The 21112-nt window shown below is 39.4% G+C and overlaps 1 protein-coding gene across 1 annotated transcript in view; it reads right to left on the bottom strand.

The window, feature by feature from the left end:
• Positions 1–1978: 1978 nt before the first annotated feature.
• The window catches only part of SLC26A4 (solute carrier family 26 member 4), a 48764-nt gene continuing 29630 nt past the window's right edge, over positions 1979–21112 (bottom strand). Inside the window, exons 13-20 of the mRNA XM_060156209.1 lie at positions 19385–19454; positions 14796–14888; positions 13789–13884; positions 12930–13160; positions 10877–10931; positions 7277–7422; positions 4736–4819; positions 1979–2394 (exon numbers count right to left, since the gene is read on the bottom strand). Of these exons, the coding sequence (XP_060012192.1) occupies positions 2371–2394; positions 4736–4819; positions 7277–7422; positions 10877–10931; positions 12930–13160; positions 13789–13884; positions 14796–14888; positions 19385–19454 (799 nt within the window). The 3' untranslated portion in view covers positions 1979–2370. The remainder of the gene's footprint in view (positions 2395–4735; positions 4820–7276; positions 7423–10876; positions 10932–12929; positions 13161–13788; positions 13885–14795; positions 14889–19384; positions 19455–21112) is intronic.

The raw sequence follows: 21112 nt of genomic DNA, 5'->3' as shown, positions 1-21112 counted from the left end.
TAAAAGGAGTATAATCTATAGAAATTTTGAATCACTATATGATATACATGAAACTAATATAATACTGTAAATCAACTATACCCCAATTAAAAAAAAAAGTACTGGAACACTTAAATTTAGCCTTTTTTTTTTAATTTAATAGTTTGTTCGGAAGCGACACATCAGAATAGCTTAAAAGGCAACATTACTTTTCATAAAAAATATGTGCAAATATTTCCAAGTATACATGATTTGATTTTTTTCACTTTTCATATACAATAGTGGAATTTTATCCTCAAGGTTAAAAACATAACAAAAGCTTTAATTTCAAGTAAAATTTCCATTGACAATATAGAATTAAAAGTCTGTTTACTATTCACAAAATGCATGAAAGAGAAAGTATTACTAGAGTGTGCTCGGGAAACAAGTCAAAGACTGTGGTCTTATACAGCCACAAATGGACCCAAGATTTTACAAAACTCTAGCCTTTAAAATGTAACTTTGATATTTCCTTCAACTAATTAAAAAAAAGAAAAGAGCAGTGCGTATTTCCTCTATTGAACAGAGGTATTCATCCATTTTCTGCAAGACTATTATATTCACTCTTCAGAGATATGATTTGTTGCCATTATAGGCAGGTATTACTATAAAAATGAGATAACATTATAATCCTGGTTATGCTGTACCAAACATAGGGAGAAATCTGTTCCACATCTATTAAAGACAGTATAACCCATGAGCATAAAAGACTGCAACTCACTGAAATTCTGCAACTCACTGCAGACTCACTGAAATTCTGGTATGTAGTATGGGGATGGAGGGAGGAAAATAATGCTTTTAGTCAACCAATTTGATATGATCACTAAATGATATTCCTGCAGAAGTAGATAGAGACTTTATTTCTGATAGTATTTAAGAAGAAAAACAGAGATAAGACATGCTGCCTTTAGACAGCCAAACACATTTGGGAATTTCACACATCTGTGCCAAAGGTGCAATATCATTCTCTGTCAACTTAAGACATTGCCTCAGTTGAGGACCTGAGTATTTTTCTCTAGAAGTACAACTTCATTCACTCCAGCGTGAAATACATGGGACTAGTCCACAGGACCAAAGCCTAAATATTATATACAATGCCTAGAAAATTGTTGGCACTCAGAAAAGGTTAAGTAAAAAATATTTTGGGGCTTAACACATGGATTTTTAAAAGCATATACTTTCAATGTGTGTATTCCAAACCAACTTTTTTCCTTTGATATTGAGTTCATTTAGAATGTTTTGTCTCAATCAGTATATATATGTATATATATACATGTGTATATATATACATATATATATAAGCAGTTCACTTTTTAGATGTTTTTTGGAAGGTATTTAGAATTCAGTTAAAGATCATTTCACATAATGCTAAATTTTAAAAGAAAAACATAAACTTGTTTTAATCACCATGGTCTTATAAACAAAATTGATTTTTGTTCAAAATAACACAAATTTTATGTTAGATTTTAAATAGACCATACTTAAATATACTCTACACAATGACCATTTCTATAAACTAAGATAAATTAAAACTGCATTTTTCAACTAAAGATAGTGCCATATGTTTTACTAGATCTTATTTGTGATCCTTGATTATTATATCAAAAAGTGATTTCTATAAACCACAGTAATCTTATCACTTCACTTCTCTGAGTCAGTGTTTCTAAAATGTATCAGCCCAATTCTATAGCTTTTAAGTGAACCATTTCCTTTATTCTGAATTCTGGTTACATATCTGGTCACATATAGTAATACTACATTACTAAGTACTAACCAAATTTGCATTCTTAAAATCTTTTTTTGATGCATTTACCAAACGGAGTTTTTAAAGGCATTTATTGTTAAGTACATTAATAATTATATTTCAACTTTTACTCACTGTGATCAGTTTAGCTCATGGGTATCAAGGTCAGTCAGAAATAGATTTTTCTATAGGATAATCATTCCTGCCTCACCTGCCTGCCCACAGAGGCTGTGTGGGGTGACACTTGCCCCAGCTGCACAGAGGTACACGTGTACCTACATGAATATTGTCAGCAGATCTGTCGTGGAGAACAGCAGCATAATATCCTCAGATCCTGGACATTGCTAAATTTTTTTTCTTCACCATTTTGCACATTTTAGAAGTAAGCTACTCATTTTATAAATAAAGCCTAGAAACAATCTTAGTGCTTTTCTTTCAGTGGTTAAGAGGTTAAAAGAAAAATCAAAGATTTAAAAAAATCTAATGGAAAAGAATGAGTGTTTCAAGTTTGAAGAAAATAGTCAATGCAGAAAATACTTGCATAGAATTACGTGGTGGGTAAAATTTGCCTTGCAGTCCTTGCTTAGAGCGACCTCCTGATCCCAGTTTCAGGAAGCAAGTCTTCGCATAGCCTGTGGAGGCAAAGGGGAAACAGTGTTGATGCAACTGAATTCTCCTTAAGTCTACCTTAACTTTTTTGCAAATATGTTTGTGTAGTGTTGGTTGCTTACATATACTTAGGTGTATAGCATCACAATAAAAGTAGAGTAAAAACTTAATTTTGTACCTCATCATACTTTAATTGGATGTATTTTAAAAACAATAATTACTATTTCTTGAGTACTTACTATGTACAAGACACTGTTTTATTCCTGCACATGTACCCGTTAATGGTCGCAACTCTGTGAGGTATTATTATTTCTATTTTACAGGAAGAAACTAAAATGAAGACAGGATAAGTAAATTGCCCTAAGCTACCCAGCTGGTAAGTTGCAGAATCAGGGCCAGCACTCAAGTCTGTTTGTTCTAAAGCCCAGGCCCTGAAAACCACTCTAACTGTTTCCCTATCTACAGGAACCCTACCTGAATGATGCTTTTATGTGACATCAAAAATACTTCTAGGGCTTCCCTGGTGGTGCAGTGGTTGAGAGTCCACCTGCCGATGCAGGGGACACGGGTTCGTGCCCCGGTCCAGGAAGATCCCACATGACGCGGAGCGGCTGGGCCCGTGCGCCATGGCCGCTGAGCCTGCGCATCCGGAGCCTGTGCTCCGCAACGGGAGAGGCCACAACAGTGAGAGGCCCGCGTACCGCAAAAAACAAAAACAAAAACAAAAAAAAACCTTCTATATAGTGTGGCAACTTCTTAAGTTCCAGTTTTGATATATGAGTTTTCACTCAACTCAGTTGGCCCTACATCCATAGTCATAAACTACTAAAGCTGGAAGGACTTCACAGCTCAGTAATGAAATTCCTGGCCTCATCAAGCTGATGGGCTAAAATGTGGAACCCCTGATTTTCACTCTACTTAGTGGAACCCCTGATTTTCACTCTACTTAGTGTATTTCTTCCACAAAAATCTTCTCTGCCTGTCATCCTCACTGCCTGATTTTATCATTGGGGTTTGAGTGTTATTCTTTTCAACATTTTTATCAGGACCTGGAATACAGCAAACAAGTCCTGCTTATCCAGATTTGCATATGGCGCCCAGTGGGGTTACATAGTTAATATGCTGGATGATAGATTTACTATTCAAAACAATGTCAATAAACTGGAACCAGGAAGCTGTAACCTAGCAGAAGAATGTGTAGTTCTGCATTAGGGCCAAAACCAATTATATAAATATAAATGAGGAGCCCAGCTAGACTACAGTTCATGTGAAAATGCCCAAGTCTTTAGTTGACCCCTGCTCAGTAAAAGCAAAGATTTTGATGTAGCTATTATGAAAATAAACCCATTCTTAAGTTGCAGTAATGTAAATATCTTGATGAAATCAAGGTAGGTCATAGTTGACCCCATCTGGGGTTTTATGTCCCCTTCTTGACCAGGGAAGGATTAACAAATTTCATGTCTATGAGGAAGAGTAAAGGGAACTGGAGGAGTCTCTCCCAGGATAGAGCCTGTTGGAAACATGAAAGCTGCTCTCAAATATTTAAGGACTGTGCAGAGAAGGCAACCAAAAGGACTTCAGTCCACTGGATGATTATTAGAGAAAGGGTGTATCCAGTTTGTAAGCACAGCTAACACTTGGAGACTTCAACTATGTAGCAAACTCCCTTTGCTGCTAGTTGGCAATGTCTAGAAATGTTCACATGAAAGCTGAGGCAACATCCTTAAGGATGGGGTAGGAGAGATTTCTGCATGGCCGAGAATGTGGGGCTAACTGATTTCTAGACATCTTTCAACTTTAAAATTCTTTGATCTTCTTTTGTTGGTTCAATTTTACTGAGTGATGGAGCCACAAAGTTCGGTCAGATACTGTAAGTTTCAGTCAAGTTTCCTAGAAGAGTCTGATGCCCCAATGGCAACAGAAATACACAGAATCAGTCTCTTTTTTAAGCTGTCATCAGTCAGATGAAGAAAAGTCATGAGGTTCCTACTGCTCACATTCTATTTCTGAAGCTTATGAAACTCCTGGTTTAAAAATTTCCTCCATTCACCTTTCTCCTATCTCACTGGCCTTGGGTCTCTGGAAAAGAAGGTATGTGGAGGCTTAGGTATAAAATCAGGACCAATGTGTTGTCTGCTTCCAGTTGCTGATCATGCCTGTATGCCTGGGACAAAAGGTCCCCTCAGGTACTATGTCTTCAAGGGAGAACCCTTGTTTCCCATTTTCCCCTTTCTATCAAGCCATCCTCTTGGTACTTCTAAAAAATTCTTTTCCCTGAATAGTTTTTATCAAATAGTTTTAATTCTACAAGTATTAGTCTATTTAATCCAAATTATTTTCTTGGAATGAACATAATGATCATACCTCATCTTGGACATCAAGTCCTTCTTCAATCAGCTCTGCTTCCATTAATTCAAGAGGATCTTTACAGTCTTGGATGAGGGTGATCTTGACAAAGAGAACACGGAGAATATTTATTGGAGGTGTAATAGCATTAACCCGCCTGATACTTCACTGAAAACGATTTGAAGCTTTGCTGGTGCCTCTCATTTATAATCTACATACTTCAAAATCCTTTTCCACTTTCTTGTCCTTTTATATTTCCCACTTAGAATTCTCCCTATACCATTTTTTTCCCATTCAAGTGTGAACTAGTATAGTTCTCCACTGTCTAACCTCCTTTGCAGCTTTCTTCCCCAACCTCTGAAGTGTATGCCTCTTAACAAGTCGCCCTGTCTGCCTAAATGATTCAGCAGTCAATGGGAGTTTTCTTTCAATGGCCAAGCGAAGCGCACTGGGTACAGCATTGAGCATGCAATGAATGCCCAGTGAAGGGCTCCTGAGTGATGGCCATAAACAGTCTCAAGTTGAATTGGATGGGAATTAATGTTATTGGAGATGGAAACCAACATCTGTGAACCAAGTAGTTGCTCAGGAAAGTTCTGCTTTTTAGCCGTAGTATGTAATTTAATCTTCCACACAGAGGAAACCAGTAACAATCTGGACTTTGTCTTATGCATAAAGGGTATTCCCAAAGCCACTCTAAATGTGTATCAAGGCAAGAGTGACATTTCAGAGGGCTTTTTAGCTACTTTTAATCTCACAAATAAATAACCCAGTTCTTGTTATATGATCTTGCTTTGTTGTTACTTGTGGGTTAGGAACTTTAAGTTAGATTTTTTTTAAAAAGGTTTATGAGTTTTCAAAGCTGAGCATCTTGCATGTAGCGCCTTTTTTTTTTTTGTATTTAAGATCCACATCTTGGTATTTAGGACTAGTATATTCTCTAGCAGCATTAAGCAGAACAATCTTTCCACTAACAATAGATAAAAAGCATAATGTATTATTGTTTTCCAAATTAGTTTCACTTCAAATATTAACTTCCAATCTACAGTAAGAATCTGTTTATCCCACTCTTAGAAAAAAGGGAAAGCAATTTAAAATATAGTTGTCGGGCTTCCCTGGTGGTGCAGTGGTTGAGAGTCCGCCTGCCGATGCAGGGCACACGGGTTCGTGCCCCGGTCCGGGAAGATCCCACATGCCGCGGAGCGGCTGGGCCCGTGAGCCATGGCCGCTGAGCCTACGCGTCCGGAGCCTGTGCTCCGCAATGGGAGAGGCCACAGCAGTGAGAGGCCTGCGTACCACAACAAAAATAAATAAATAAAAAAAATAAAATATAGTTGTCTGTGTCACCAGAATAATTATTATTGCTGTTATTTTTATAGGCATTTGTTTTAGTTTCCCAAATTCACAGTGAGAAGGTCCATGAGAAATGAGGTTCTTGTACCAGGCAGTAGGCCCAGCCCAATGACCCACATCAGAATGCTCAACTCTCCTGGGTATTTTACAGGAGAAATGACAAAATAAGGAGGCCTGTGGAAAATCGGGGTCTATCCTGTTTTGTGAGGAATAAACTCTGGGCTGAGTCATGGCTTTCATTTTTTTTTTTCTTTTCTTTTTCAAAAATCACTTATGACCTAACAGATCCTATTTAAAGACACTGCTAGGGAATTCCCTGGTGGTCCAGTGGTTAGGACTCCACACTTCCATTGCAGGGGCCACAGGTTTGATCCCTGGTCAGGGAACTAAGATCCTGCAAGTCGTGCAGTGCAGCCAAGAAAAAATATATATATAGATATAGATATATAGATACAGATACAGATAATCAAGGGTTTCCAGACTGCTGAGAATTTAAATGGCATTTAAAAAAATTTTTATTTATTTTTGGCTGCATTGGGTCTTCCTTGCTGCGCACGGGCTTTCTCTAGTTGCGGCAAATGTGGGCTACACTTCGTTGCGGTGGGCAGGCTTCTCATTGTGGTGGCTTCTCTTGTTGTGGAGCATGGGCTCTAGGCGGGTGAGTTTCAGTAGTTGTGGCATGCAGGCTCAGTAGTTGTGGCTCGTGGGCTTTAGAGCACAGGCTTAGTAGTTGTGGCGCATGGGCTTAGTTGCTCCGTGACATGTGGAATCTTCCCGGACCAGGGCTCGAACCCATGTCCCCTTCATTGGCAGATGGATTCTTAACCACTGTGCCACCAGGAAAGCCCTAAATTGCATTTTATACACAAATCACAGAAGATCAAAGATTCGGTGGCTATATTCTAAAAAGTCACTACGGCTAATGCCTACTTTTATTAGTAAACCCACACATTATAGAACTAATTGTACTAACTAATACCAGGTGTTTTCCTATAAACTCTCACATTTAGTCTTCATATATACCTAGCAAGGTAAATGTTTTGACTCCCATTTTACTAATGAGAAAACTAAGGCTCTGAAAAGTTAAGGAGATGCCTTAAAATCCCACCAGGCTGGGATTCAAATCTAGATTTGTGGAATTTTTGCCATTTACAGAAATCCTGGTAGTTTAGGAAAGATACATATGTAGATAGATTCACTGTTTACCGTTTCTAAAATGGAATCTTGAACCTCTTGGGATTTCACCTTGTTCTGGAGATGGAGGACAGCATCGTGGACAGTCAAAAAGAATATGTCCTTTCTGATGTTATCATTAAAGAAACCACATTTCTCCAGCTTTTCTATCACATGATCTTCAAAAGAAAGAGATAATGTTTAGTTAGTCTCTAGGAAAAGCTATTTTTATAACATCAACCAGTTCTAAGTCTTTGTACCTCCTCCTTTTAATTCTTTTTTCTCATTTCCAAAATGTGATCCCGCTCTAGACAGAGTTTCTTTTCCAGTAGCACATGGAATGCTGATACCATAACTGGTTGTAGTAAATGGTGGTGTTTCCCAGCCACGTCCCTTTTTCCCGTCCTCCAGCTGCTATGAGTCTGGCTGGTGTTCACAGCTGTGCCCTTCTCTGGAGAACTTTCTTTGGCCAGTGGGAGCTGTCTCACCTGAAAAAGCCTGGGAGGTTACACCCCCTCCCTCGGGTGGCCTGCAGCCACGGACTGATTGATCAGGAGGTAAAAGGGCCGGCCAGCCCCCTTCCCCTCAAGGAAGGATAACCATCTGGTGCTTTTCTTGTTGTGTGTTCCCTGTGAAGTCAGACTAAGTAGATTCTGAAGCCATGTCTTTGTCTTCTCCCATTGCCCTATCCTGTTCCCCTCACTCCTTCATAAATTTTCCACTGTACTCTCTCAATAAATCACTTATGCAAGAATCCTTATCTCAGGCTCTGCTTCTAGAGAACTCAGCCTAAGCACTAGTATTTTCCTACACATGCTTGTACATAGACAGACACAGACTCATACCCTGGAAGTTCCTCTAGTTCTAAGGGGTCTAAGTCATCTCTAGCTCTGCTCTCCCCATGACAGTTTTTCTTCATTGATCCTGCATTGCTGTCAGGACGTAGGTTTCCATGCATTACCAGCTCTGTGGCACAAACTGGAAGTAATTTTTCTAGGTTCAAAAAGGCCTTCAGAGTGATTATTTAATGGGTAGAGTTTCTGTTTGTGGCAATGAAATTTTTGAAAATAGATAGCTGTGATAAACTTTGGGGCACATGTATCTTTTTGAATTAGTGTTTTCGTTTTTTTCCAGATATATACCCAGGAGTAGAATTGTTGGATCCTATGGTACTTCTATTTTTAGTTTTTTGAGAAACCTGCATACTGTTTTCCACAGTGGCTGCACCAATTTACATTCCCACCAACAGTGTACAAGGGGGCCCTTTTCTCCACATCCTTACCAACATTTTTAATTGTAGACTTTTTAATGATAGAAATTCTGACAGATGTGAGGTGGTATCTCATTGTTGTTTTGATTTGCATTTCTCTAATAATTAGCAATGTTGAGCATCTTTTCATGTGCCTGTTAGCCATCTGTATGTCTTCTTTAGAAAAATGTCTGTTCAGATCTTTTGCCCACTTTTTTATTGGGTTGTTTGGTTTTTTGATATTGAGTTCTATGAGCTGTCTGTATTTTTTTTTCAAATCTTTTTTTTATTGAAGTATAGTTGATTTACAATGTTGTTTTAATTTCTGCTGTAAAGTGATTCAGTTATACATATATATACATTCTTTTTTTATATTCTTTTCCATTATGGTTTATCACAGAATATTGAATATAGTTCCCTGTGCTATATAGTAGGACCTTGTTGTTTATCCATTCTATATGTAATAGTTTGCATCTGCTAATCCCAAACTCCCAATCCCAAGCCTCCCTCCCCCACCCCCTCTCCCCCTTGGCAACCACAAGTCTGCTTTCTATGTCTGTGAGTCTGTTTCTGTTTTGTAGATAGGTTCATTTGTGTCATATTTTAGATTCTGCATATAAGTGATATTATATGGTATTTATCTTTCTCTTTCTGACTTACTTCAATTAGTATGATAATCTGTAAGTCTATCCGTGTTGCTGCAAATGGCATTATTTCATTCTTTTTCATGGCTGAGTAGTATTTCATTGAATATATGTACCACATCTCCTTTATCCATTCATCTGTAAATGGACATTTAGGTTGTTTCCATATCTTGGCTATTGTGAATAGTGTTGCTATGAACATAGGGGTGCATGTATTTTTTTGAATTATAGTTTTGTCCGGATATATGCCCAGGAGTGGGATTGCTGGGTCATATGGCAACTCTAGTTTTTTGAGGAACCTCCATACAATTTTCCATAGTGGCTGCACCAACTTACATTCTCACCAACAGTGTAGGAGAGTTCCTTTTTTTCCACAGCCTCTCCAGCATTTGTTATTTGTAGCTTTCTGTATATTTTGGATATTAACCCCTTGTCAGTCACATCATTTGCAAATATTTTCTCCCATTTGGTAGGTTGCCTTTTCATTTTGTTGATGGTTTCCTTTGCTGTGCAAAAGCTTTTAAGGTTAATTAGGTCCTATTTTATTTACAATAGCATGGAAGAAACCCAAGTGCCCGTCAACAGATGATTAGATTAAGATGTGTCATACACATCAGTGTAAAGCAACTATAGTCCAATAAAAAAAAAAAGAAGATGTGGCATATATGAAATGAAATATAACTCAGCCATAAAAAAGAATGAAATTCTGCCCTGCAGCAACATGAATGGACCTAGGGAATATTATATTTAGTGAAATAAGTCAGACAGAGAAAGACAAATGCTTTATGATATCACTTGTATGTGGAAACTTAAAAAAATGCAAATGAATATATACGCAAAACAGAAACAGACCCACAGATATAGAAAACAAACTTGTGGTTACCAAAAGGGAGGGGAAAGGGAGGAGGGACAAATTAGGGGTGTGAGATTAATAGATCAACCTATTTCATACAAGCTACTATGTGTAAAATAGATAAGCAACAAGGACATACTGTATAGTACAGGGAATTATAGCCATTATCTTGTAATAACCTGTTATGGAGTATAATCGGCAAAAATACTAAATCACTAGGCTATATACCTGAAACTAATAAAATGTTGTAAATTAACTAAACTTCAATTAAAAAAAGAAATTTTGGGGCTTCCCTGGTGGCACAGTGGTTGAGAGTCCGCCTGCCAATGCAGGGGACACGGGTTCGTGCCCCAGTCTGGGAGGATCCCACATGCCACGGGGCAGCTGGGCCCGTGAGCCATGGCTGCTGGGTCTGCACGTCCAGAGCCTGTGCTCCGCGACAGGAGAGGCCACAACAGTGAGAGGCCCGTGTACTGCCAAAAAAAAAAATAAGAAAAAGAAAATTTTTTAAAACTCAAAAATTAACAACAGCAACAACAACAAAAAATGTGCAGTAAATGTAAAATACACGCTGGATCTCAAAGATGTGAACAGGAGCAAGCAGTGCAAAATATCTCAGTAATAAATTTTATACTGACCAAAAAAAAAACAAAGGAAAGAAAGAAAAGATAGTTGTGATGATTGCACAACATGGTGAATTACTTAATGCCACTGAATTGTACACTTGAATGTGACTAAAATGGCAAATTTTATGTTATACATCTTTTACCACAATTAAAATTGTTTTTGAAAAAAAGGCCTTTGGACATCATGTACTCACATTCCAAGGTAGGAGAAAGGGCTTAAGGGAAAGTCTTATAGATAGATATGTACGTATATGCATTTACCTTGAAGTGATGCAAAGTACACATTTACATCAATTCTTTGGAATTCTTTGACAATCTAAAAATTTAAAAAGGAGAATTTGTAACAATGAGTAACTTTATCTGCCCATAATTCAGTAGCATTCAATTACTTGCTCGGGAGAAACTTCCAACACTTTCACGGTGAATCAGGAGTTTGAAGCAAGTTCATTATTAGAAATTGGAAAACCATAGAGGTTTTCAACATACAGTGATGATGATTAGGATGAAAAGACCATATCTCAATAGGTGGCAACATCCAGCGCTCAACAGCACTGGATAGCACAGAAGTGCTCCATAAATACTTGTGGAAGGAAAGAAAGAAAGGAGTACAGGAAGCTTCTTAATGCAGCCTCTGCTGGTTGGAAAGAAGAGTATGAGTTTATATCTCTGAGTGGAAGCGATACGGGAGTGGATTTGTGGCCACCAGATGCCAAATGTAAAAACTGACCTCTGTAGTTTGACTGTAGCAGTGTCAATATTCTGATTGTGATTTTGTACTATAGTTTTGCAAGACGTTAGCACTGAAAGAAACTCGGTAAGGGATAGAGAGGATCTCTCTGTATTATTTCTTACAACTTCATGGGGATCTACAGTTATCTCAAAATGCAAAGTTTAAAAGAATCAAGACACAAGACCTATGGACAATAATAAAACAGAACTTGAAGTTTCTAGGGAAAAAAGATCAAGACCTCTATGCAAGTATAAAGTTTGGAGTTTTCAAAATTGTCATTATAGCATTTGAAAGCAACTATTTGTTAGGTGCAGAAAATATTCTGGCATTAAATATCTTGACTTTTCCTCAAAGTAATTCATTAAACCCTTTGGTCAACACAATCTACGGTGGATCTGAGCCAATGCCTAGAGTGAAATGCACAAAGAAGAACAAGAGTGTGTTCTCAAATGAGCTAATAACCAGGTCTGCTAAGAGACCTGGAATAGAACCTATCAGCATATTCTCGCACTCTTGTCAATCACTCTTCTACCTGACCTGCCTAGTACCCACACCCTGGAATAATTTCCTCCCCTTGCAGAGGTACCAAGAAGCCCCACCTAAGCTAAACCTCAGTTGAGGGTAGTTTGATATTATTATACCTGATTGTTGCTCCCTTGAACCTGCCTACTTTTCTGCCAAATCCTCTTGATACCTACCTTCCTGAAGCTTCACCTAAACTTGACACTCCCAGTCAAGTTGACATCCAGTTAGTCTGCTTTGGAGGACTAATTGCAATTGTTATTTAAAAGATTACTTAAAAAAAAAAGATTACTTAATATTTGCCTTGCCCCTTAGACTGCTTAGTCCCATGAGGGTAGGGACTATGGCTATTCCACAATTAGTTTCTTGTGCCTGGCCAAGTGGTTGGTACACGTGTGGCACTGCACATCTATGTGTTAGAAGAATCATTGAAGTTGAGCTTGCATACCTGGTTTCTGATTGAATGCTTCTGTCCTGCATGCTCCTCAACTCTTTGACTTCCTAGATGCCTGACCTGCTTGCTGCTGATCTAACCTTTTTAATGCCTGGCTTTTCCAGTCCTACAATGTTTCTCATTCTGCTGCGCTTCGCATAACAAATAAAAACATAATACTGAACACAAGATTTTGCCCATTTTTCTTTCTTTTCATATTCCATGTCATATATATTCTCAGAACAATAAAACATAATAAATGTTAATATTTGCTGACGTGTGACTATGTGCCAGACACTCTTCACTTTTCTCATTTAATCCTCATCACAACCCTATGAAGTAGGTACCATCATTATCCCCACATTACAGATGGAGAAACTGAGGTACAGACAGATTAAGCAACTTGCCCAAAGTCACACCACTAGTAAGTGGTAGAGCCAGGATTCAACCCCAGGTAGTCCAGCTCCGCGGGACTGTGCTTTAAAGTAATACACTCTATTGCAAAAGCATTCCCCTAGAAAAATTACAGAGCCTGTGCAATCAATCACCCTTTTGCAAGACCAGGAAACCCATATCATTTTACTATTGCCAAAGCTCCAAATATGTAATTCGAAACAACGGAACCTTACCACACGCAATGATCTCACTCCAACAACATCCAGGAAAGAGACAGCTCCACAGTCAAGCACGAGGCTATGGATCGGCACTTTAGGAACATTCACTTTGACTGGAAGCTCAGCGTTCCAATCCACTTGAATCTCTATTTCCTTGGTTGGAATATCAAATTCTTCCGGACTTTCGATGTCTTCATCAGGCTCAAAAGCATTATTCGATGAACCAGCATCACTTATAATGCCATTCTAAACAAAGAAAACACTGACAACTCAATTACTAATGATTTGGGATGTCTTTCAACAATTAATCTAAAATGACTTAAAAGTTCTACAAACTGCTTCTTGGTAAGCAAAATCTCAAGAGGATGAACTCTTAGGGAATAAGGTTTACCTCAGCCCAAATTCTGATGTTCTCTAGGAAGAAAAATGGAAGAACAGTGGAGAAAGGAAATGCTTGATTTCTGGAAGATTGTAGAACGTAGCCAAGAGAAACATTGACAAGAGAGTTTGAATAAAAGGTAACTACTGTAGCTCTAAAAGTTTATGAACTTACGACTGCCTTCTGTTGTGAGTAATTTTCTGGCATTGAATTAGCACTTGTTTTGTTCCTTTCAGTAAAAATAAGGTTTATTTCATGATAGAAAAATAAAAATCTCACCCTTTGTTTCCCAGTAGCCCTGCTGATTTCATTTTATTCTCTCCCCTTCCCTCTCTCCTAAAAGAACAACTCAGCTGTTCTCCATTATACATATGTCATCTGCTTGTACACATCTGGGTACCAAAGAGGGTATACTTAATTTTAGACAGTCTAATTGCTTTTATTTCATCTGAGAAATGAGAGAATTTCAGAGGCAAAAGAATGATGTTGCCTCACCTTTGTTGCTCTTAATTGCCCTTTTTTGATGAGTTTCTGTATTTTCCTCAGTGCTTTCAACCTCTTATTATACACTCTAATGGCATCAAATCCAACCTTTGGAAAAAAATGTCAAGTTAGTTAAAACGTCTGGTTCCTGATGCTCATTAATGGCAATTTTTATCTGGAAAGGCTATTTCTCAAGTGGTATTATTCGCTGATGTACCCTGCCAGAAAAGAAATTCTGAGGCCCGATGGAGGTCTCCACTACTGGGCCACCCTAACCCACCCACCCAGAGACTCAGGGAAGGCAGTAGCACATTGAAGACTCCAAGACAAAAAAAAAAAAAAGCAAAAAATAACCTTTTTAACTTTAAGCCTGTGTTTTCCAAATTTGCTTGACATGACAAAGCCCTTGTTGTTGCGAAGTCTATGAACATTCCTTTGAACTTCAGGAAAACACTGATCTAGAGGCAAACTCCAACTTCGAAGCATAGCATGGAATTCAAGACCAGAATTTCCTGCTTATCTATTCCGCTTATACTTTTTACCCTTTATTCCAACTGCCCCACTCCCCCACCCCCTGCCCAATACACATTCCCACATTTTCCTCTCAGCTCATGTAGTTCCCAAACACCTGCCATAATCTCCTTCCTTCTGCCCAACCGCCACGCAAAGCCTGATCAGTCCACCTAACTCGGATGACTCCCTTCCATGAAATCTTAACACTTACTGTCTATACTACCTACTTGGAACTTACTCAAAGTCTGCCTGGAGACATCTCTAGTGGTTTTGTCCCGCATAGTTATTGCTACCTGAATTTTAACATATGTGTTATTATCGTTTGTTCCTATTCCCAAATAGATTGAAAGTTATTTGAGGGCAAGGATGTTATACTTCTTAATGCCCTGTACAAAGGGAACAGGGTATAGGACCTTATGCCCACGTTTGAGCCCCTTAAATACCTGTAGAATGAATGAAGTCTCAAAGGAAGTTAGAAACTAGATTTCTAGGGATAAAATACTTACTGTGGACTTGATACATTTTTTTAAACCATCAACATTGCCGTAAAAAATAGGACTAGAAAATCTCAGAATCTTCACTCCTTCAGGTTCTTCAATCTAGCATTAAAAAAAAGATTTTTTTTTTCTGAGGTTAAATCATTTCATGCCTTAAATACTCAGTTAAGTTTTTGGCTATTCAGCTAGGAGCTGACTGACAATTGCTCAGCGAAGCTGGGCAGCAGTCCTCAACTTTCCTCTAACAGGAGTTTGTTCTTTATCTAGTTCCTTTGGGTGTAAAGTTAGATTGTTTATTTGAGATTTTTCTTGTTTCCTGTGGTAGGCCTGAATTGCTATGGACTTCCCTCTTAGAACTTCTTTTGCTGCATCCCACAGATTTTGGAATGTTGTATTTCCATTTTCACTTGTCTTAAGGTAATTTTTAATTTCCCCTTTGATTTCTTCATTGACCCATTGTTTGTTCATAGCATGTTGTTTAATCTCTATGTATTTGTCATTTTTTTCAGTTTTCTTCTTGTAATTGATTTCTAGTTTAACATCATAGTGGTCAGAAAAGATGTTTAATATGATTTCAATGTTCTTAAATGGGTTGGATTTGTTTTGTGACCTAGCCTAACATATTATCTATCCTGGAGAATGTTTCATGTGCATGTGGGAAGAATGTGTATTCTGCTGCTTTTGGATGGAATTTTTATACTTTAAGTTTAAAGAAATCCCTTTAACATTTTTGTAAAGCCGGTTTAGTGGTGATTAACTCCTTTAGCTTTTGCTTGTCTGGAAAACACTTTCTCTCTTCTTCAATTCTGAATGACAACCTTGCCAGGTAGAGCTTTCTTGGTTGGAAGTTTTGTCCTTTCAGCACTCTGAATATATTATGCAACTTCCTTCTGTCCTGCAAAGTTTCTGCTAAAAAATCAGCTGATAATCTTATGGGGGTTCCTTTATACGTAACAAGTTATTTTTCTCTTGCTGTCCTTAAGATTCTCTATCTTTTAACTTTTGACATTTTATTTATAATGTCTTGATATAGATCTCTTTGGGTTCATCTTATTTAGAAATCTCTGTATTTCCTGGACCTGAATGTTTCCTTCCCCAGTTTAGGGACATTTTCAGCCATTATTTCTTCAGACAGGTTCTCTGCCCCTTTCTGTCTCTCTCTTTTCCTTCTGGGACTCCTAAATGTGAATGTTATTCTGCTTGGTGTTGTCCCATAGGTCCCTTAAGCCATCCTCACTTTTTAAAATTCTTTTTTCTTTTTGCTGTTCTGCTTGGGTCAGTTCCAGTGTCCTGTCTTCTAGGTTGCTGATCCATTCTTCTGCTTCATCTGGTCTGCTGTTGAACCCCTCTAGTGTATTTTTCAGTTCAGTTAGTGTATTCTTCAGCTCTTGACTTCTGTTAGGTACTTTTCTTATTATATTTTCTATCTCTGTGTTGAAGTACTCACTGTGGTCATCCATTCTACTCCAGAATTCATTGAGCACCTTTATAACCATTACTTTGAACACTTTATCAGGTACATTACTTATCTGTTTCATTAAAGTCTCTTTCTGAAATTTTGTCTTGTACTTTCATTTGGAACATATTCTTCTGTTTCTTCCTCATTTTGCTTGATTCTCTGTGTTTGTTTCTATGTGTTAGGCAAAATGGCTACCTATTCTAGTCTTCTAGTCTTGAAGGACTGGCATATGTAGGAGATGAAACTTATTGTTCAGCCTTGCCCTAGCTCTTGGGTGTCTCTCAAACCTTTGTGCTTGTCTAATTAGCCTGGTTTATTTTTTTTCTTTTTTTAAAATTTTAATTAATTTATTTATTTACTCTTTGGCTGCATTGGGTCTTTGTTGCTGCACGTGGGTTTTTTCTAGTTGCGGCAATTGGGTGCTAACTTCATTGTGGTGCATGGGCTTCTCATTGCAGTGGCTTCTCTTGTTGCGAAGCACGGGCTCTAGGCACATGGGCTTCAGTAGTTTCGGCATGTGGGCTCAGTAGCTGTGGCTTGCGGGCTCAGTAGTTGTGGCTCATGGGCTTTAAAGCGCAGGCTCAGTAGTTGTGGTGCATGGGCTTAGTTGCTCCGCAGCATCTGGGATCTTCCCGGACCAGGGCTCGAACCTGTGTCCCCTGCATTGGCAAGTGCATTCTTAACCACTGCGCCACCAGGGAAGTCCCTAGCCTGGTTTAGTTTTGATAGGCCCCAGTTGTTGAGGGTGTGTCAAGACCTGTCAGTGTTCCAAGGGGAGGGATCTCATTCAGCATCTAGTTTCAGGCTGATTGGAAGCCAGATCCTCAGGCAGCAGCTTTTAAAGTATGCAAATATATACAGTCTTGTGGAAGCACAATTACTGACCTCAGGAGACTTGGAGGTGTCTCCTGGGTGATGGGTGCAAAAATTGGAGCTTCAGATGAACTCCTTTCTGGGAGGTACCACAAGCTGTGGCGAGGCCAAGGGAGGGTATGATAATGATGTCTCCCTGCCTACACTGCCTGAGAGCATTTCTGTAGCCTCTATACGTGTGGCAAACCTGAAGCCTGTCACTCAGGTTAAAGCTCTAGGGTAAATAATGGGCCTTTTTCACAGGTGGACTGGGGTATGTTTTGTCTGCTATCTCTGTAGTACCCTGGGTGTGGTACCCTGCCCAGAACTATCTTTCCAACTGTTACAGTCCTGTGGGGCCCAGGCATGCAAGGCCCTCGGGGCGCCAGGGCCAGGCAACCAAGGGGTGTTCCTTGTACGGACTGTGCTCACCTACCAGCTTTAGCATGGCTGCAGGAGAGTGCTGAGGGTAGGGCATGCTGCAGCTTTAGCGACGCAAGAGAAGAGTGCTGGGAGCGGAGCAGACCTGTGGCTTTATTGAGGTTGTGCCTGGGTGCACCCGCCTACACTAGCAAGGTACGGGGAGAGCGCAAAAATGACACTTGCCAGTGCCTCCACCCCTGAAGCAAGTCCCAAGTGGTCCTTGCCCCTCTGGCAGATGCTTTAAGATTAGCAAATGAATCTCCTTCATATATAGTCCAGGGACTTTCAAACTGCTGCCTTCGTGCTGGGTCCCAGGATGAGTGAGCCCACATGTGAGCCCCTCCAAGGGAGTATCTCACATTCCCACAGTCCCCTCGGGGCCCGTGAATGTAAGCCCTATTGGTTTATAAAACCAGACAGTTTGGGGGCCTCGACGTTTGGTGCAGGTCCCAAGGGATGTGGAGTACAAACCCCTTGCTCCTCAGGGAGTAGCTCCAAACTTAGGACATTCCTCCCTCTTGTGGGACGCGGAGTCAGGGGTGAGTTTTGGCGAGACTGCATCCCTGCCTCTCCTACTTGTTTCGATGTGACCCTTTTATCCCTTGTTGTGGAGGAGCTGTTCAGCTAGTTATCAGTTCTTTTCCAGAGAGAATTATTCCATATGTAGCTGTAGATTTGGTGTGTCCATAGAAGGAGGTGAGTTCAGAATCTTCCTGTTCCAGAATCCATCTTGGACCGCCCCCTTGAATATTCTTTCTTTCTCTACTTTTTCATGTTTGTTCCTTCTGGTGGTCACTAAGCACTCTTATTTGCAGGGAACATAAGCCCATCAGTGGAATGTTTATTTTCTTCGTTTTTTATTTTCTGTATTATATATTATTTCTTCCAATTCCAAGGATAGAGAAAAACGTCAAATAAGGTTCTTTGTGACACAGAACATGAACGTCTCTTCTTAGAATTGAATGAAGAAAATCTTACAGGGATTTCAGACAGTGTCATAGAGGATAAGGATAACATAGCAGAGAAAGAGAAATTTTTCTCCTCTTGCTGCTTGAAAAATTGCTGTTAACATCTTGGCTTTCAGCAGTGTTACTGTAGTGTTTCTAGGTGTGGATTTTTGTGTGTACATTAATTGAGTTCAGTGGGCATTTTGGATTTGTACATTGTGGTGTTCCTCAAATTTGGGAAAGTTTTGATACTTATTCAATATTTTGTCTGTTTTTTTTTTTTTTCCTCTTCTTCTCTTTTGGGAATGTTGTTACAATGTATGTTTTTTCTTTTTTAGTTATAATTGACATATTAGTTTCAGGTGTACAACCTGATATTTGTATACATTGCAAAATGATCACTACAATAAGTCTAGTTAACGTCTGTCACCATACATAGTTACAGACTTTTTTGTGTGATGAGAACTTTTAAGATCTACTCTCTTAGGAACTTTCAAATATGCAATACAGTATTATTAACTATGGTCTTCACATGTACATTACATTCCCATGATTTATTTATTTGTAACTGGAAGTTTGTGTCTTTTGACACCCTTCACTCAGAGGAATAGAATTTTGGTTCAATTTCTGGAAATAATTGAATTGCCTATTTTTTAAAAAATTCCCTGTACAATGGTTTGACATTAAAATGACATTTTAACTAGCATGGACAAAATTCACATAAGCCTAGGATATCAGAGGGCACATTGGATTGAAAGTTTTCCTGACACCCCCCAGTGGACTTCTGGACTTTCCCAACAGAAGTAGCCTCCCTTTTTCGCTACCTTATCCCTAACGTACTGAAAGAGAAATATGCAACCCCTGAAAATCCAGCTTAGCAAACCCAAGTCCAGCCAATGTCTCACAAAGGCACTTACGTTTTTGTAATTCTTGGTGCTTTTGTAGATGTCTGTGCTAGGGATACTTCCAAGGCTGTTCCATGAGGGACTGAAAGAAGAAAAATTAAGGTCAGGAGTTTTTGGAACAGGCATATTTTGGAATAAAAAGTTAGAAGAAATTACAGATACTAAAGAGCCCATAATTTGGGTGTTTTGGGACTCTGTCTTTATCGCAGATGACATTTTCCGGTAGCTAAAAGTGAACAGCCGGTGTTTGTGTAGGATTCGGGGAGAAGAAGGAAGTGTGCCTCATTTCTGATGCAAGAAGTAATAAGCATCATACTTTCATATGTGTACGACTTTATAGGATAAGCAAAGAGCTTTCACACATGTTAAATCTTATTTGAGCCCTACCATAACGCTGAAAGATCAGCAGTATTATCCTCAATTTTACTGGTGAGTAAACTGTTTAGAGAAGTTCAAAAAGGCCCTGGAGGGAAGAGGAGCACAGCCTCTATCTTTAACCCATGGGTCTTCGTTGCCTGGCGTGGTGCCTAGAACTTGTGAGTTATAGCAACTTTCTGATGAAGTATGGAGAGTCTGCACTGATCAAATTAGTATCATTTCATAGAAATAGGAGCCTGGGAGGACCAGACATGAGTCCTTCCCATCCACCAGACTGTTGATTTCCTGTTTCTGATGCAATCCCATAAATTCCATGATTCTTCAAGTGTGACTAGGGACATATGCTAAACACAATTCCTGAAGAAAGAGTGTCTGTTTAGGGTCCTCTCAGCAATGTGCTCTCTGGATCAGCCTTATAATTACTGGAAATTAAATACTGTGGAGGATACTGCTTTTTGTTGGCTCAAAGCCTCGTTACCAAATCTGCAGCTGAACGGTGCCACCGATTTTCCTCAGCTTGCTGTGCAGTGCTGATTTTTAACTTAAACCTTAGAAACTGTATAGTCTTTCTCTACAAAACCCTTCTCCCCCAATCACACTCACACAAGTCAAAGTAAACACGGAGGCATCCAGGGCACAAAACTCTCTTCCAAGGAGAGTTTCTGAGGTGTTTCCCAGTAGCACACTGGGTACTTTGGACGCTTGTGAACTCTTTCGGGCCCTTGGGCAACCATTTAAGGGTGCTGAGGCAGTAAACACAAGACTTTGGGCAGGCTCTAACATGCCAGGGGAGGGATGGAGGGAGGGAAGGAGAATTGGTTGGTGGAACGGGAAAGGTGGACTTATGCTAAGCTGAAGACATCCGTGTTGAGGTTTCCCCAGGTTTTGTACTCCTTCATGGCCCAAGTGCAGGCAAAGAAGGGACCAGACGCCTGGGAAGATAACAGAAGTTTTGAGGAAGGAGAGAAGCACGCTTCTGCTCTCTGTTCAGACAATTCCATGGACCCAGAAGGGCATCTACCAAAGACCTCTCAAGGGTCAAAACAAGGGAATTCCCTGGCGGTCCAGTGGTTAGGACTCCGCACTCTCACTGCCAAGGGCCTGTATACCCCCGGTTGGGGAACTAAGATCCCGCCAACCTCGCGGCCAGAAAAAAGATTTTTTTTAATAAAAAAATTTTTTAAAAGTCAAAACAGAACAAATGAAAAAACACACACCTTTCGGCTGCCTCACAGATTGTTTTCCATTACTTTGAACTGTGTCTGTGTTGCTTTCACTCTGCAGAGGACCTAATCATGTCTACTTTGCATAATTGGTGTGGCTTATTGGGTACATACCTTATTTGGCAGATTTGAATGAATT

Source organism: Lagenorhynchus albirostris, chromosome 8 (assembly GCF_949774975.1).
Source record: "Lagenorhynchus albirostris chromosome 8, mLagAlb1.1, whole genome shotgun sequence".
Taxonomy (NCBI): Eukaryota; Metazoa; Chordata; class Mammalia; order Artiodactyla; family Delphinidae; genus Lagenorhynchus; species Lagenorhynchus albirostris.
The sequence above is the reverse complement of the archived record's forward strand: the minus strand, read 5'-3'. Positions and strand labels throughout refer to the sequence as shown.